The 18,371-nt window shown below is 39.2% G+C and overlaps 1 protein-coding gene and 1 long non-coding RNA gene across 10 annotated transcripts in view; one reads left to right on the forward strand and one right to left on the reverse strand.

Annotated features, from left to right (window-relative positions):
* Positions 1-18,371, forward strand: part of TRAK1 (trafficking kinesin protein 1) — a 136,447-nt gene that overhangs the window by 63,598 nt on the left and 54,478 nt on the right. For 7 of the 9 annotated variants that reach the window (XM_071735887.1, XM_071735892.1, XM_071735885.1 and 4 more), the window contains one exon: positions 43-237. Coding sequence is in view for 5 of the 9 variants with exons in the window: in XM_071735885.1 (XP_071591986.1) it covers positions 43-237 (195 nt within the window). In the remaining 4 variants the exon portion in view is untranslated. Of the gene's footprint in view, positions 1-42; positions 238-16,061; positions 16,409-18,371 lie in introns of those variants that run through there. The other 2 variants (XM_071735895.1, XM_071735889.1) reach the window with 2 other exon arrangements.
* LOC139792505 (uncharacterized) overlaps positions 1-18,371 on the reverse strand; it is a 75,509-nt gene that overhangs the window by 49,978 nt on the left and 7,160 nt on the right. The window lies entirely within an intron of this gene.

Here is an 18,371-nt window from a genome sequence, read left to right on the forward strand (position 1 = left end):
ATTTAAGGTGACTAACAGAGATTGTCCTCTTTCTCTTACCAGATGTGTGCAATAGTACCAATCTTCCTGAAGTTGAAATCATCAGTCTACTGGAAGAGCAGCTGCCTCATTATAAGCTAAGAGCAGACACAATCTATGGTTATGACCACGACGACTGGCTTCACACACCTCTCATTTCTCCTGATGCAAATATTGACTTAACAACTGAGCAAATAGAAGAGACCTTGAAATACTTTCGTAAGTAAAAAATTCAGAAATTGTGCTGAGGAATGAATCAAATAGGGGTGTTTTTGCAACCTCTGAAGTATCTGTGCAGTTGTGTTATAACTGTGGGAAGCAAGAGAACCGTATGCAATTTGTTGCTTTGGTCTTCAAGTTTGTGATAGAGAACAAAGGAAACATTTAGTCAAAATCAGCAGTTGCATTTCTAATCTGTGTATGCACATCTCCACACTATGAAATATTGGTGAAGTTGAAATACTTTTGCTTGTGATCTCTCTGGCAAGATACTGAAACTTTTGTACATAGACAATGCAGAAAGCTTAGACCTGTTTCCATGTTTGCTTATTTTGAGCAGGTTCTCAGACACATTGCACAGTTGTCTGGGGGCACTGTATGTTGGCATCACAACATGACATCCAAATAATTTTTTTGCAGCTTATGCTTCTAGGAAAGCATAAGCTCTGGCTGCAAAAAAACGAACTTCAAGCATTTGTTTGATATGGTTTGTCCTTTCTTTCTTTTGTTCATTCTGTTGGGAAAAAAAAGGTATTTTTTTGCCTAGAGAGAAAGTGTGTAGTGTTGTGACTTCCTTGGGTTTTCATTCTTTTGTTTGAGCCTGTAGATGCTTTTATCATGATGAAAGCATTCATATCTCTCTGAGTTCTTGCACTGTGTGTATTGACTTAGCTGTGCAGCTAGGGAAGACTTCTGCAATTCATCCTGGAGTTACTGATTACCGAGTAAAGTATAATTAAATGACTTTTCCTCCCTCCCCCCATGGTTTTATGTGAAAGTGCAATTTCCTTGCATTTCTGCATGTATTGGCTGTTAAAATAGTCTACAAAATATCAAGCCAATAGGTTATATGCTAAATCTATAGTAGTTAGACTTGCGTGGGAGTGGATTTGTATAGGTTGTAGTAGTAAATGTATATAGGTAGATGTACTGAGGCACTTTAGAGCTTAGAAGGGATGAGTTTCAGGGTTCAGCACAACCTTTGCAAAGATGCAACCTTTGCATTTTGCAGCACTTGGAGAAGTAATTTTAGAAAAAGGAATATTGATAATAACACTAAGAATATCGAGAACTGAATTTCTGACTGCAGTGCTTCAATAGAAGGCATTAAATATGCCTTCACCTTAAATATGCTCTTCACCTTCTGCCAGTCAGACTAAGTGGGAAAGGGTGGGATAGGTGAGCTGAAACTGGTCTCTGGAATTATTTGTAGCACAACCCCGAGTTTTCTATCAGTCCATTATTAGTGTTATACTGGTGGCAGAAGTTGACTTAATTAAGTGTTTTGAAATGTCAGATTTCCAAAGTCTTTACTAATTAGATTAGCCCTGTCTCATGAATAAGATTGTGTGGGTTGACTGTTGCAATAACCATGGGAAAAATATTTTGCTGGTGGAGGGAAGGCAAAAATCCACCTGATCCACCATCCATCCTAACTCTCCCAACTGGGATGCTGGTGGGGCAGGTCACTTGCAATTGTACATGACTGTAGGAATGGATACAAAATGGATACAAGAGAGGAATCAGATTGTAGCAGCTTCCTGTAACTGTGAGTACTTAATTTTATCCAGTTCTTAGTTTACAAGTAAGATGACTGCAGCTTTACCATGTGCTGTAAATAAGCTTTCATCCAATCAACTAGCTTGAAAAATAGTAGAGTATAAATTATACCACAACCTATGTTTTCTGCTTTCATTGTGGTTTTGGTTTTTTCATTGCTTTCATAATAGCTGCTTAAAGAAAAGGAACAGAGTAAGGAGAACTTAAGTAAAGAGAACTTTATTCCTTACTACTTATAAATAGAAGTGTATGGATAGTAGTTCAAGGAGTCTAAGCAAACTTGGACTGAGTCCTAATCTGATAACCTGGAAACTGACTTTACCCTATATACAAGAATCCAAAATCAGCAAGATTTGGCTTTTTTGGAAATTACAACATTGATGGTAAACATCAGTTTATGGAAAAATTAATTGAAATAGTATTTTTATTTTTATACTTAAGTTGGCAGAAAAGTCCTGTGAATGTTACCATCATCACTTTGGAGACTGTTTTCCAGGGTGTGGCTACTTGCACAGTGATTCATTGTTGGTGTTGCAATTAAGGCACTCCTTCTGTACCTGTTTTGTTTGGTTTTAAAACCTTGACAAAGCAAATACTCTAATTTGGCTACTGGAAAGTTTTGTTATATTCTTATACGATTTTCACTATTTTCAAAACAGTATCTTTGTGCTCTAAGAATTCCCCAGGTGTAGTCAAATGTAATAAATAACAAAAATGAAATTTTATAGTCTGTCAAAGTTTTCCTTAACTGAAAGAAAAATTCATCCTCTTGTTTGCAGAAAAGTATTTGCTGCAAAATAAACCAGAATGAAAATATATTACAAATGCAGATTCTTGCTCTGCCTTCTCCAAGCTTCCTATGGGCATGCAAAGATAATGGAATAAAATTAATGATATTAGAGCTTGAGCTAGTGCAGAATATTTTTAGGTCTGAAATTAAGTCTTCTGGTTGCTTGTGTTCCCTGGTGTGTTGCATCCATCATCATTGAAACCAGGGCATAATAGGGAGGGACAGAGATGTTTTGGCTTTATTCAGGAAATGTTTACAGGCTGAGAAATACTGCACAGTAAGGAGGATATTTATGTGTGTTTAAATATATGTAAATGTTCCGCATCACTGATACACGTAAATATGTCTTTTGTAAGGCTTCCTGATATTTAGGGATAGAGTTTATTGGGAAGAGCAACATTTTGTAACTCCTCACCACCCAGTAAAGTGTTACTCCTTAGGTTGGATGTAGTCTGAAGGGTAACACAGTGGTAACAGCCTTGTACTGTAACCCATTGTTTTAATGGTGTTAGGTCAGGGCTGTGAACAACTGGAATTAGGGAAAGAGTATGCTGTATGCATCTGCTACTCTGCTGCTTATAACTGCATTCCCAGTCCCCCATCTAAGAGCAGTAGAGATTGATTTTGGGGGTTGGTAATTGAGAGCAGCTTTTTGTCCTTCTGCTGTATGTTTTGAAGTAATTTGTGGGCAGTTGCCATACTCAAGTGATTCTTGTTGTGATCCGTGTCTCCTCCTCTGTCCCAACTCTTGTAAATTTTGAACAAAGCAGATGTCTGAACCTTTGAACCTCAGTACTAGGTTACTTAAAGGTATTTGAAGGACCACAGAAGTACAATAGTGGAGTTTTCTAATTTTTTTTTTTTTAAAGTGTTTGTATATATGCATGTATATCAACATAGTGTATGTATATCAGTGTACAACTATGTCATTAATTATCCTTTTGAAAGAATTTTAAAATACAGTGACCAAATTTTAATTCTCTACTCCAAATAGTTCCTCAAATGTGTTTTTGGTTATGTCTTGTATAGTGCCCTGAAGCTGATTAAAAAACATGGCTAACTTAAGCCTTGTAAGCAAGATGGTTCTGAAGATAAAAGCCTTCTAAACTGTACTGTCATCTTTATTTGTTCCCACTTTAGAATAGCAACATGACTGGGAGAAAGCTCACTTGTCAATAAGGTTATGTAAAAAACTCTGATTTTCAAGCTCAAACCAAAATTTTTAAGCACAGTGCTTGAGTTCACCACGGACTGTCTATCTTTGAGAACTGTATTGAAAGATTTTTTTCCTCTTTAAAATGTCATTTGTATATGAATTTTATTACACAATTTTTGTATTGAGCACGTGCACTTACATGTTCACATGTATCTATTGTGCTTTTTGTAATACATTCTCATTATCCATCTGGTATTCTCATTTTCTATAAAACAGGCTTTTTAATAGGGAACCTGTAGTACTGCATCCTGCGTGTCTGTGTGATTTTTAATTTCTGAGTAATACATTTATATTTAATAAGAGAGGCTCTGTGGTTGTTTGAATAGTCAGATATCTCCAAAGACCATTATCTGTAAAAGAATCTAAGTCACTTGCAGTGACAGTATTCTCTAGGTTGAGTTCCTTTGTGTTTGCATTTGCTCCCAGGAGTCAACCTGTGAGAAAATTACTTCCAGGAGTGATTCAGTGTATAAGGTAACCAGCATCTGCATTGCTCTCCTTTAAAGTAGCAGCACTGAAATGGTGGAGTTTCCTGAATGCCCAACAGCTCTTGGTGTGTTACCAAGCTTCTACATTTTTCATTCAGTTAAAAAGTAGATAAGAAGCTATTAATGCTCACATATATTTGTTTTGCTGTGACTGAACTCTTTCAGGGGACAGAGAGAACTAGGTTTCTCTTTTACCATAGGAAGCATATAACAAGGAAACACTCTAAATTAAGAAAATAGTCTGTCGTTTTTGAGTGAAAAGAAAAGTTGTCTTCTGTGGATAGCAAAATGAAGAGAGTGTAAATGCTTTTGATAGGGCCACTGTCTTAATGGACATCTCCATTTTGGTTCCTGGTTCATTCTTGTGGTTTCTTTAGGTCTCCTCGGGTTTGTATATGCATCTTTAATAGAGCATAATGACATATTAGACCCTACTGTAAAGGATGCATGGGGTACTACTGTTTTCAGAAGTAACTTGATAATCCCAAAATGCCGTCTGTTCTTTTATTATTTCTCGTCAAAATATGAAAACAAGCATTGATCAGATGTACTAGAAATTTAAGTATAAATGTGGATGGAGGGAGAGCTTCATTGCGAAGATAGAATAGGGAAAACACTGTGATCTGGGGAGGTTTTGAGAGAATTATGTTCTGCAGCATGTGTATGAAGAGAAACTATAAATTATACTAGTTAGTTTACTGAGTTTCAGACTAACAAGGCTTGTTATATGAAAGTCTATACAAGGCAAGTATTTATGCTACACTCATTTCTTGGATGCCCGAGTGCTGTATTCTAGTGATCTACACTTTAATACTGCATCTTTCCTGGTTCTCAAGTTCTACTGAACTTGTTCTGCCTCATCTTCTAGCTCTGTGTAGTTGTTAGAACTGAGGCAAGATGAAACCTATTAAAATAAAAAAGCAATGAGATTTTTTTTGAGGGGTGTGGATGTGCATATTAATATGGTGATTCCAGTAATTACTGAAAACCTTGGTTTTCTGTTGAGCACATCTCTGTTCTCTGTCGGTAAACCAAATTTACAAACTAGTTTTTCTTAATACTCAGATGTTATATTTTTGCTTATCGGTACTCGTAGATTTAGATAAATGTTATGGAAGTTGCAACATAAGATAAATCAAGGATAATAATGCTTCAGATCTATAAAATGAGCTAAAATTTCTTCTCCAGTGCCATCTTCCAATTTTCCAAATTCATGCTCATACTTGATTGATATTTTATCTTTACAGTTCCAAAATTTCAGTTTCTGAAGACTTTTTTGCTTTCTTGGTATTTTGCAGTAACCAAGGACTGTTTTCCTATTGTTGAGTGCCTTGCTACTATATTTACTGTGGAAAGCAAATTTTATTTAATAAAGTAAAAAAGTTCCTCAAAAAATGTACCCTTATTACCCTGAAGCTTGTAATGTTCTGCCATTTCCAGGAAGACTTCATAGTGCTTAATCTCCTCTTAATAGAATGGAGGATGTGCACTGTGAGATACCACAACTAAAGCTGTGGCCTTGCCTAGTGGAAGCTGTAGTCAGGAAGAAAACTTTGTGCCAAGGGAAAGTTTGCATCATTTTTGCTAAATCTCCCTCCACAACCTACATGAAATAGCAGAGTTTGAAGGGACTTAATATTTTATCTGCTACAAGACCCATGACACATACTGTGAATACACTGAAGTCTACTGTAGTCTGACAAGGAAAAAAAAAAAAAGACTGGTTTCTGGGTTTTGTCAGGTACGAGAATTTATTTCTTAAGAAGTCTCTTCATGAGTCTACCCGTGCTGCAATTGGCTACAGCGAAAAAGGAGCATAAAAACCAAAGCAGGCATAAGCATCTCTCAATTTAAAACATTTAATCATCTTCTACACAAGACTATTCTAATTCCTTACCAATTCTTTGGCTAAAAGAAAATTAGAACAACCAGAGTGGAGAGGGTCCCCCAGCAAGTGCACACTTCTTGTTTTTTCTGCAGATAGAGCACTGCTGGAGATTCAATCATGAATCACTGCAGTTTGACTTCACCACAACTGAAAGTGCCATGGCACAAATGAAAAGAGCAAAGCTGATATTCACAAAGCCAGCTATGAAATACAACATCTGACTAAACGAGGTGATGCTTCCACCTGTGGGTGACAGTTGATTCTCAATGCTTCTTTTGTGCTCTTCCTGTTATCCCACATACATATACTGAGATTAAAGTGTTATGACCTCATGTCCAAGTAGTACCAGAAAGTCAGTATATTTTTCCTCGTAAATACATTTTCCTAGGTGATTAAGAGCAGTGCCTCAAACAAAAGAGAACCATTTCCCCTGAAGAGATGCACTGGGCAGCGCTGAAAAAAAATGCAAGTTTCATCACTCAAACACCACGGCACAAATGGCTGATTCAGCATTCACAATAGGGATAGAAACTTTTGTTGGCCAATGGTTATGGGAAAATGTCTTGAAGTGCTTAGGCCACAGCCTCCTAAAGTAAAGTAGCTGCTGACAGATAAAGCATCTGCTTTGCTGGCAGCTGATCAGCACTGAACCCTTTCTGTATCTGCCCCTTTGCCCAGCTTTCTAACTTCTCTCCTTTGGCAGTTGTTCTGGATGCTAAATTCAGTATCAGAACAGCCATATTTTAGGCAAGGTGTACTGATTGCAGTTTGCTATTTTGTTCCTATGGTACTCCTTTCATACAGCTCACTGGTTTTGAGTTGAATTCAGAGTTATCATTGGAATTTTAAAATCTAGCTTTTGACTTTTAATAGTATTCTGTTAAGCCTTCATAAGGGTTGCACACTGAATGTTGTCATTGTGACTGGTCTGTATGAGCATGCAAGATTTGAAATCTGAGCAATTAAACAAGAAGGGCATTTGATTTCTGAATGAGTTATGAAAAAACATCCTTGCAGTTTTTGGATTACGTGCTGAGAATGGTGCTTGTTTATAGCTCGTGAGTGGAAACATTAAGTTTCCCTCTGTGTTGATCCATACAGCAGGATAAGACTCAATAATGACCCTTAGCTATACTACTGTGGCTTGCTAGAGCAGATTTTTCTCCCTTCCTGTGGCTTTTTGTTTTTGAGACCCTCAATCCAATCTCCAACCACAAAGGCTGGCAGCCACAGAATCTGCTTGGCAGCATCACCTGAAAATGAACAAAAGCCTTCTAAGCCTTCCTTTTGTATTGTTTTTTAAAGAGATTGGTAGAAAGAGCAATATTTAAATATCCAAGCATTTTCACTTATTAGCAATTTTGAGGTGGGCACTTAAGCTATAACCTGGGGTATGTGGTGCAGAGAATCAGTTCTTAAAATTTACTTAACAACTGGGATATGGAATCTTCATGTTTGGATAACAATACTTTTTGTGAGGAACTCAATAGCATGTTAGGGCTGCAGCTGTTTGTTTTTTTTTTTTACATTCTGAAACTCCAAAGCATATCTTTGTCATTATTTGCTTCATATGCTTCAGACTGAAAGCTGAGACAGTCCCTGCCACATTAACAAAATAACTGATCTGACCCTGAAGCAAAATCAAATAAATTAAATGTCATGTCATCTCATCTCACCAGTGTCATTAGAGTCTTGAGGCAAAGTGCCTTTTGAGCCAGTCTGAAATGTGCTGTGCGAGTGCATGATACAGCAAAATGGCATTCCAGCTCCCTGCCTCCAGATTAGGAATCATCAAGCACCCTTTTAGCTGGTGGGTAAGAAGAGTCCTACTTAAGAGCCAGACCTAGAGCACAGCTCTCTGAGCTCAGCTGCCAGAAGCAGCCAACAGACCCAGCTTTTTGCTTGAGACTCTGTGTTCTCCTTGGGAGCTTCTGGGGACAGGGCCCAGGCTCATCTGGGGACTCCTGGGAACCCCCTGAGAAACTTGAGGCTATCTGCTGCTGCCTGAGAAAGGCCAGGTAAGAGAAGCCACAGGTTTGTGGGGCTGAGGAAGCTCTGGTGGCTTCTTAGAAGCTATCATCTGTCCTTGATCCAAGGGTGCATCATTGCAGATGCTACTGATTAGGGATAGTCAAGCACCTTTTTAGCTTATTATGGGGAGAGAGCCCTACATAAGAGCCAGCTTGCTCTTGCTGGGAACATGGCTCCCAGAGTCAGCTAACAGATGTAGCAGTTTGTATAGAAGGGTACAAAGAAGGGGTCCTTAACTGAGTTCAGAACATCCTAAAGCTTCAGATATGGTGGTGATGTGCCCAGGGTGCATTCACTAGGTTTTGGAGCATCTGTCCTTACCAGGCCAAAGACTTGAACCCAGACAGAGGTTCAGATGGTGGTCAGAGCCCTGCAACTCCCAGGCTGCAGGGCTTGCTTGGACCTCTGCCCGAAGAGAAGATGAGACATAGACAAGATGCAGAAGGAGTGAGACACCAGAGGATTGTGCTCCCATCCAGAGCTCTCCCAGCCTTGACAGGCTGGAAAGATGAGTCAAGAAGAGCCTTGTGCCGTTCAGCAGAGGGAGTGCCTGGAGAGGGACAACCCCATGGAAGGCAGCCTTGCAGAAAAGGACCTGGGGGTTCCTGCTGGACACCAAGTTAATCATGAGCCATCACTGTGCCCTTGCTGCAAAGAAGGTCAATGATACCCTGTGCTTTGTTAGAAGAAGTGTTGCCAGCAGGTGGAGGGGAGGTGATCCTTCCTCTCTGCTCAGCACTAGTGAGGTCACACCTGGAGAGCTGGGTCCAGTGCTGGGCGCCCTGATTTAATATTTATTCAGTGTAATGCAGCTTGCATTCCTTTCATCTCCCAGGAAGCTGCAATCATGACTGTGAGTGTGATTTTTTCTTCCTTGTTATAAAAATGGGTCATAACCATGCTACTGTAATATTTTTGTCTATCCAATCAAGCATGATGTTAAGTTCAACTTCATTTTACAAATGTTTTTTACTGTCTCCTGGGAAGATAAAACCACAAAAAAACAGAGATTGTAGTTTAAATTTTTTCCAGGTGGTTAACAGTTTACAAAATCTGACTCTTTAAAGCTTTGCTATTCTTCATTTTATTATGCTGGGTAGGCATGTGTTCTCTTAAATGTATAACTTTTGCTATCATGGTCTCATTTACAGTATTTAAATATGCCAATGATGCCTTAAAGTATGAGGCTGATTTTGCAGGTAAGGTGCTGAAGACCACATCAATTTTTATTTTATTCAAATGCAAGTAGAGTACTTTTCAGTAATAATTTTGGGGGAGAAGTGATCCTTTCATGTGCAAAGTAGGTTTTTGGCCTTTAGTCATTTAATTTAATCTGTCTGTCCCTGTCTCATGTTAAATAATTTTGTTTCAGTGGGAGACCATTTAGGGTCTTCTCTGCATCAGAAGAGTCTTTTGCCTGTACCAGATGAGGTCAGTGTTCCCTTACGGTTTTCAAAAGGGACCAGCTCTGTCCCATCTATAGGAAGCATCTGTGCATTTTGAAGCCCTGGACATAAATTCCATTATGATGGAGAATAAATCAAATCTGAAGCTCCCATTTTTATAAATGCCAATTCTGAAAGTTGCTGATACAGTTCTTTCACTGCTCTGGTTTCTCTGCTTTCTGGTTAAGCAAGCCCCAGTGACTTCTTGCTAAGCAAGAGACTACACAGGAAGAGATTTTTGTCCTAAGTTGCAGAATTATTTGCTCTTACCACATTGGCAGTCATAGGATGCAACTCCTGTTCAGTATTCTTTTAGAAGATCAAACAGCAGTAACCTTTCACTGCAGTAAATGTGACCCCAATTTAGAAATAACAGAATGCCAGATTGTCCTTGAAAATGACTTGAGCTTTTTAATATTCCTGCTTTCCTTTTCAATGCTCTTTAACTTTTTCAAAGTCAGTTAAAAAATGTCGGTTTGCGAAGTGTTGTGGCAGCACCTGACTTAACAACATGCATTGCAGAGTGGTAGGCTGTACAGCTACTCCTCTGCTAAAAAGGACTCCAGACAATATTAATGGGATGGTCAGCTTTATCCTGAGTAGTGGCAACTGTAGACAATAATGAAAGGATATGATATTTAATTATCTGAACATCCTGATGTGATGCTGTAGCCAAGAGGAGAAATGTGGTGCAGAGTCAATCAGATGGGTGGTAAGATGCTGTTGCAGCTGGCATGGAAATACTCCATCCAGCTCTCATGTTCAGTTTCAGAGGATCCTCCCAGAACTGGAAAAGGTTTGGAGAATAAACTTGAGAACTGGAACATTTCATTTCTAGTGGTACACTGTGCAGTGCTATTCTTTGAGTACTTTATTTACCAGCAGAGGACTTGCTGCTGCTTTTCACTTTAGCAGCCTGGTTCACTGAATTCTTGAGTGTGGTGGTGCAACTTTCTTGAGAGAGCATGTTTATGTGTGTTGGTTGAAATTATCTTTCTAAAAAAATCTCTTCAAACAAGGAAAGGTGTTTGTGTGTTTTTTATAACCTGGTTAACTTTGGCAGACCATTTTAGTGTTACCTGTGGCACACGTCTATTGTGGCAAAAGGGAAGGAGGAGAGAGAGAGCTCATGAGCTTTTCAGACCAAATTCTCTGCCTAAGAAAACCTCTTTGTAACTGAAATCTTAAGGAATGCTCAGTCTATCTGATCAGAGTTGGCTACCAGAATTCTTTAGCACTCTGTATATTTTGCTGTACGGAGAATAAATAACAAAGTTTTTGGTTTTTTTCTTAAAAAAAAAAAACCAACAAAAGAAGCAAACAAAAAATCCCCATAGAAAATTAGAACAAAATCAGCAGCCGAAAGGGAATGTCACATAATTGTATTTAGCTTTGGAATAGGAAAAAATAAGTTCCTTATAGCAATATAATCATAGAATGGTTTGGGCTGGCTCATATACTTCAGTCCTCTTGCATGGGCAGGGACACCAGGCTGGTTTGCTCAAAGTCCCACCCAACCTGGCACTGAATACTTCCAGGGGTGGGGCATCCACAGCTTCCCAGGGCAACCTGTTCCAGTGTCCAGGCCAAACAATCCCAGTTCCCTCACCCTGTCTTCATATCAGAGGTGCTCCAGCCCTCCGATCATCTTCATGGCCCTCCTCTGAACTCGCTTCAATAGCTCCATCTCCTTCTTGTGCTGGGGGCTTCAGAACTGGACACAGTGCTCCAGGTGGGGTCTCAGGGGAGGGGAGAAGAGGGGGAGAATCACCTGCTGGCCATGCTTCTTTTGGTGCAGCCCAGGATATGGTTGGCTTTCTGAGCTGTAAGTGCATATGGCCAGCTCATGTTGAGCCTTCTGATCAACCACCATCCTCAAGTTCTTTTCCTTAGGGCTGCTCTCAGTCCATTCACCTCCCAGCCTGTAATTGCTTTAGATTGCCCTGACCGGTGTGCAGGACCTTGCACTTGACTTTATTGAACATCTTAAGCTTGACATAAGCCCACTTTTCAAGCCTGTTGAGGTCACTCTGGATGACATCCCTTCCCTCTAGTGTGGTGACCAATAACCTAAAATCTTTTTTAAATTGAAGTTCATATTACATTTTAGGCAAGTAATGCACTAATTGCCCAGTGGAATGTAGTGTTCTAATATGGAGCTTTTAATACACAGAGGTTTAATATTTGTAGAAGCAGTCCACCAAAAAAAAAAAAAAAAAAAAAAAAAAAAAGCACGATTCTGGTAAGTTTTACATAAAATTTTTCCAGTATACAGCTGCAGGAAGGAGAAGTAGAGCTGCAGAGGTTGAAAGAGCGTTCTGCAAGTATTCAGCTTCTTTGTAGGCCTGGTCAGACTTTCCTGTCCAACTTTACAACCCTTCCAGCTCTCATGTTATAGAGCCACAATTTCTCATAAAATTAAAAGGATGCTTGAGTGTGGATACTTGGATAATATTGTATTCTGTGTGTTCAAGGTTTCTGTCTTCATGCTGGGAAGTTCCTACTCTTATCTTGTCTCTCCAGGTCTTCTGAGGAGTTGTGAAATTACTTGACCACACACTGATTTTCTCCAAAGAAAGTTAACGCCTTTCTGGATCACACCAATATGTTTCCAATCAGCTCTATAGAAAAAGATCAATTAAAAAACAACAGCAGAAAACCCACAACCCTACCTTGAACTTTATTTATCCTGGCTGATTGTAGGAGGTGAGAGAATAGGGGTATGCAGGGGGGAAGACGAGAAGAAAATTCTGGCATGTTGAAGCTTTTTTTTGTTCTGTATGTCAAGAAATAAAAAGGAGGGAGTACCTGCAGCAATTTAAGCTGGTAGCCAGTTTTCATTCTTTGTATTTGAAATGCTTGTTTAATAGCATTACCAGACAGAAATGATCTCTTGAACAAAAATAATAGAAGTGGAACAAATAGCTTATATGCAGAGCAATTGAGTTAATGTTGCCATAGGAACCTTTATGTGTCTCTGACAGTATTTTAACAGTGTACCCTTGATGGCATTTAATAGCATGTGCAGTTTTGGCCTTGTGAGTATCAATAACTAAAATTCCCCAATACAGAGCTAGGGCTGGAGTGCCTTGTCACATTCCTCTGATTTAAGATAGCACAGTGTGAAGGCAGAATGATCACAGTTGGCAAAAGTGGCAATTTATATATGTAAATATTTTGTGATTTACTAACGTGAAGCTCATGTACACTTGCCTTGACACATATATTGAGTGTACTAAAAATCTGATGAGCTGAGTGAATTAAAAAATAATATGATTCCTGTCAAAAGGAAAGTAATTTCTGTTTTATACCTTTGTTATCTCAGTATGTGTCTTGATTTCAGGTGGACAAAGGTTAGCTTGATGCAAAGGCAATGGCTGGGATAGTCTGTCTCTTCTGTGAGGAATGGGTTTTGTGCCTTTTATATATGAGGTTAGAAGTTAATAGGGCACAACATTTTCTGGTCTGTAATGGGTATGGAGGGGCAGAAGCTGAAGACAACAGCCTTAATTTTGGCAGCCAAAGCTCAGGTGTAGGCTCATTTGTTCAGTTCTTGTTGTCTTTGCATATTCTATAAATGCAGGGAAGTGCCAGTAAATGTGTTTGTCCTTAGCCTACCAAGAGAGGTTGTGCTTCTATCCTAGAGGAGGTTGAGTTTTTTATTTGGACAGCTCTGACTGTCCAGCTGCAATAACTGAAGTACAAACATTGGATCTCTTCATTTGGAGCCTGATGGCTACTCCTGCAGGAGAGCTGCAGGCCTCAGCTGTAAGACTGGCTTGAGGAGAAGGGACAGGGACATGACTAAAGTTAAACAATAGGAGTGGTTTAGACTCACGGACTGTAGTTTGCTGCTGAGCCAGGAACATCTCATAGGGCCAAGGGGGAGCTGTATTTGAGGAAGAGCTCTAGCACTTCTCTCTCTCTCTGAATCTTTAAAGTTCACAGTGATCTGAAACGGTCTGCCTTTATTCCTACTGTGTAGGAAGTTAAACATAATTATTTTGTGTAATGAAAGAAGTTCAAAGGATCTTATTCTATGGTAGTTAAACTAAAGAAGTAAATGGATGGAAGCCTTTAACTACAAAATCATATAATAAAAGAATGCTTGAGATTGGAAGGGAACTCTGCAAGTCATCCAGTACAATACCCACGCTCAAGCAAAGTTCCCTAGAGCAGATTGTGTCAGTACTCAGTCACTCTCACATTAAAAAAACCCAATAATCTTATGTTCAGGGTGAACCTCCCATATTTCAGTTTATGCCCATTCCCTCTGGCCCTGTCACTGGATACAACTAAAAAGAGCCCAGCTCTGTCCTCCTTGCAGCTTCTCTTCAGATATTTATATCCATTGATGAGATCACCCTGAGCCTTTTCTTCTCCAGGCTGTGAATAGTCCCAGCTCTCTCTGCCTCTCATAGGCAGGGTGCTCTGGCACCTCCATGGCCCTTTGGACTTTAGGATGTCTATCTCTGTATTATGCTCTGAAGCCTAGAACTTTGCCCAGGTGTGGTCTCATCAGTGCTAAATAGAAGGGAATCCTGTGCATATTGCTAAATAGACTACTGTAGGATAAACACAGTGATTTATTTTTATTTGCTGACTTAGAAATGTTATTTTTCCGGTGAAACAATGCATTTGCAAGCATAGGTGTCTTAAAATTTGGCCCTGGATGGGAACTTTCATAACCAATTGACATTGACAGTTGAGTGGCAGATGAGCAAATGGACCTGTTAATCTGTGCTTCAGCTATCAGTATGCAATAAGGCTGTGGCAATTCCCAAGCCCAAAGACACTGCAGTGATAATTTTTTATATCAGTAAAGTTCAAATACTGATATGGTTGTAAAACTGATGCATTTTCATCTGTATTCTTTGACTACTCCTTACCTGTTACAGCAAAGTGAAGTGGTGCCAGTCAGGGGCTAGAGTAAGTGATAACAGCCTAGAAAAGCCATACATGAGAGGGAGCTTATTAAAAATCTGCAAAATCATGAGCAGTTGGAAAGGAGACTTGAACTGAGTGTTCAAGATTTCCAGAGCTGGAAGCATCAGGTTAAATTAATAGGAGTAAGATGCAAAGCAAAAAGTGAAGTTTTCTTGTATCATGAATATTCGTTGTATGGAACTCCTTGCAAGAGGATGTTGGAGGTTCTAAAGATATACAATGAGCTCTAGAACAGATGAATAAGTCCTTCAAGAATTGCTAAGTGTAGAAACTGCATCTGTCTCAGGCTGCATCCAAAGCTGAAAAAAAACAGAAGTTGGGAGGGCAGTTGAGGGAAATACTGGCCAGTTCTCCCTTCTCCTCTCCTGGCTTTTCTTGCAGATGAAGTCTTGGGCTGGGCAGACACCTTCTACACCAGACCCAGTATGGCTTCTTAGCTTGTGTTTTTAACATACATCACAACTTAATCTATCCCATTGCTTCTACTGGTGTTCACAAAGAAATGCATTTCCCTAAAAAAAGAGGATGAAGGGGTGAGGAATATGTGGTGGTTAACACAAGATGTAAGTCAATCCCTTTGTTAACTTTACCTGCACTCAGACATGTTTTTTGCTGTGTTTGGTGATCATGATGATTTAATACTGTCTGCTCTTCAGACAGATTCTTTTCTAATAGCTTAGGAACAATCTTAATGAGTGCTGCAAAAATAAATGTTTTTTTTTTTCCATCTCTGAAACATTGAACACAAAGATTAACCAATTTTGTGTGATGGCCTTTAGCATTTTTAGGAATAGAGTAGTTAAAGATTGTTCTAACCCCTTGTTTTTCACTGTGAAGCTTTGATGCTTGGAAAAAAAAAAAGGGCCAATGGTTCATGGAGGGGACAAAAAGTAGATATATTTTAGCTTTATTGCAGGGGGAAATGTATTGCTGTCCTGATTTTTCAAATTTTTCATTTTTTGTTTGCTACTTTTACAGTAACAGGATGCATAAAGGATTCTATTATATCATCCCAGAATAGTGTAAAAAAGCAGTAATGTAGTTTCATTTTTCCATGGGGAAGGTAGGCTTTTATCTCAAACTGTGTGGAGGAGGAGTAGTAATGGACTAGATTTTAATTATTAATGTACAGCATGTACCCAATGAATTGCAGTAGCATGATGCTGTTGTTCTGGGAGCAGTCAGCAGAGTTGTATCATCTTTCTGACCAAGGATTTCTGTTTCCAGGATGGAGGGATACTTCTAGTCTGTAAAGCTAGAAAGAGCAAAATGCATTTTCTTCATCTCTGCATCGGTTTTGGAGCCAGCTCATCTCCATGGCAACATGTTAGCCTGAAAGAGATGTGGAGACTAAGGAGGAAAGGAATGATTTAGAAACAGCCAGGAGGTGGTGTGTGTCCCTCACGTCAGCGCATCAGCCTTTTGATAGGATGGTTTTGTTAACACCCATCCTGGGCTCTTGTGCAGAGCTTCTTTATTAGAGCAGCCACCAGGGCATCTGCTTCTCCGTTCTGCATCCTTTTTCTATTATTTTATTTTATTTTCATTTTTTTCCCAGATACACCTGCCACGCCCCCTTTTTATTTTAGCTGCAGCCTCACTGAAGATGTGCAGATTCTCTTCAGCTTTTTGTGAGCTTCCTTGCAGTATGGTATTTTGTAAAGGCAGGAAGGCATGGCTGCATTTCACTTGACCTTAGAAGCGAAGTGAAATCTCGTCTATGTTGCTGAAGGATACTGACTATGCAGAAATTTATTGAAGCAGACTATTATGAACTGGACTGGTACTATGAAGAATGCACAGATGGTAAATATTGCTTTCTAGTCTCTGGTTGCAGAATTCGGAGCTTGTAAGATTGGAGCATCGTTATTCAATGGTTTTAAAAATGAAGTACCTTGGAAAAGGCAGCACCCTGGTGTAGCAGACATGCTTGCATGTCTGTTGCATCTCAACATCCCTTGTGAGCATGCTACAAGAGGCTGCTGTATAGCTCTCTCTTTTTTCAAAGGGAGTGGCAGAGGAGCATATGCACTATTTGAGCAATTCTGGGGCATGGGGAGGAATATTTTAAATGCTAACTAGTATAATTACATAATTCAGATGAATTTAAATGCCTTTACTGTAAGATTCTGTATTAGCTTTGATTTGTAAGTCTACATGGTTTTTCTGCATTACCAATATGCTGTAATAAGCATATATTTAATGTGCTAATAGGCAGTGCATGTTTTCTCTCTGATTATTTGTCTATGGAAGACTTTTAAAACTGTAGCTTCTTAAAAGTGAGCAGGTTAACTTTTTGAACTGGAAAAATTACAAACTATGGCAAACACTAACTCCTGAGCCTCTTGCAATTTTTCTAGTATTTGCTCGAGTGCTGATTTCTTTATGGTAGCACTGAACCTTTTCATCAGACTGCTGATGTAAGACACTTGAGGAAGGATAAGGAATGGATAAAGAGTGGAAAAATAAAGATTCTTCATTGGTGATGTTCAGTGGTAACCTCTAAAACAAAATGTAGCCTTTGGGAAAGCTGTAGTTATATATGGGTTTTATTCTGGTTGGCTTGGATGAGGCAAGTCCAAGAACACAATGAAGCAAAGAATAGAAAGGTTTAAGGAGTGTAGGCCCGGGGGATGCTGAATATGTGTAGCACAGAAAGATATTTCCTAGTCCTTTGATAACAATATCAGAGGGGGCATGAAGAGTAAAGATACATGTTTAAAAAATTTAATGGGTTTTTGTGGTCTTTTAATTGTCATATGCTTCCATTTGTTCTCTGTACTAGATTTCAGAATGGAATGGAATTTTAGAAGCTTGTTAAACTTGAACTTCTCTTATGTTTAATTGATTATTCTGGTCCAGGTGTTCAAAGAGGAAAGGTGCATATTTATTTGAAAGATCGAGCCACTTAAGTTGGACTGAACCCATTACATAACCTTTATCCTGTAGGTTTAACCCTAGTAAATACTGTAGCATCTGATTAATCTGCATGATGTAACAGGCAGAGTTGGCCTCCTTTTAGAAGCTTAAAAAATAGAACATTGGTACTGTTATAAAAAGCTGGAGCTGTTTTTTTCCCCCAGGTTAAATACAGATAGTCTTCTCTTTGCTCTTCTTTTTTATGGTCCTTTGTCTGGTCAAAGCAATGTTATTTGAAAGTGTGGCATGTCTGAATGGTCTGAGCTAAGAGCTCATCTTCATCTGCTCATTGGTTCTGTCTTAAGGTGTGTACTGCAATGGAGAGGCTATGGGAGTTCCAAGGTATTGGAATAAACAACAGGTGTTGGGCAAGCATTTAAATACCTTGTGGAATCATTGCCTCCAGAGCACTGTAGTGGTTGGTCTGATTCTGGGCTTACAAGTTTTTTCATGAGTGCTGAGCCCTCACCCAGCGTACTTCTTCCATGAGCTGAGTTCTACACATGTGGAGTTGGATAAAATAAGTTCTGGATGGGTGCTGGAGGTATTTGAGTGGTTCTCCCCTAAGACAAAAGTGTTTAAAGTCTCATAAGGAAGATCTCTCTTTTAGGTAAGGCACAATGTTTTATATATGTATTTACTGATTGATTAAAATGAAAATATTACATCTTATATGATGGAAGGCTAGTACTGCCAGTCTTGGCCTCTGAGGTAGATGGTAATCTCATAAGGTTTAGTAGAATTCTACAGGGGTTAGCTTTCTTTTGCTTCTTCCAGTTCCAGTGTGCAAGAGGAAGGATTTGAGAGTTGTGATGGTCTCTGGCCTTTGATACTGGCATATCAATTGGGT

The sequence above is a fragment of the Heliangelus exortis genome, chromosome 2 (assembly GCF_036169615.1).
Source record: "Heliangelus exortis chromosome 2, bHelExo1.hap1, whole genome shotgun sequence".
Classification (NCBI taxonomy): Eukaryota; Metazoa; Chordata; class Aves; order Apodiformes; family Trochilidae; genus Heliangelus; species Heliangelus exortis.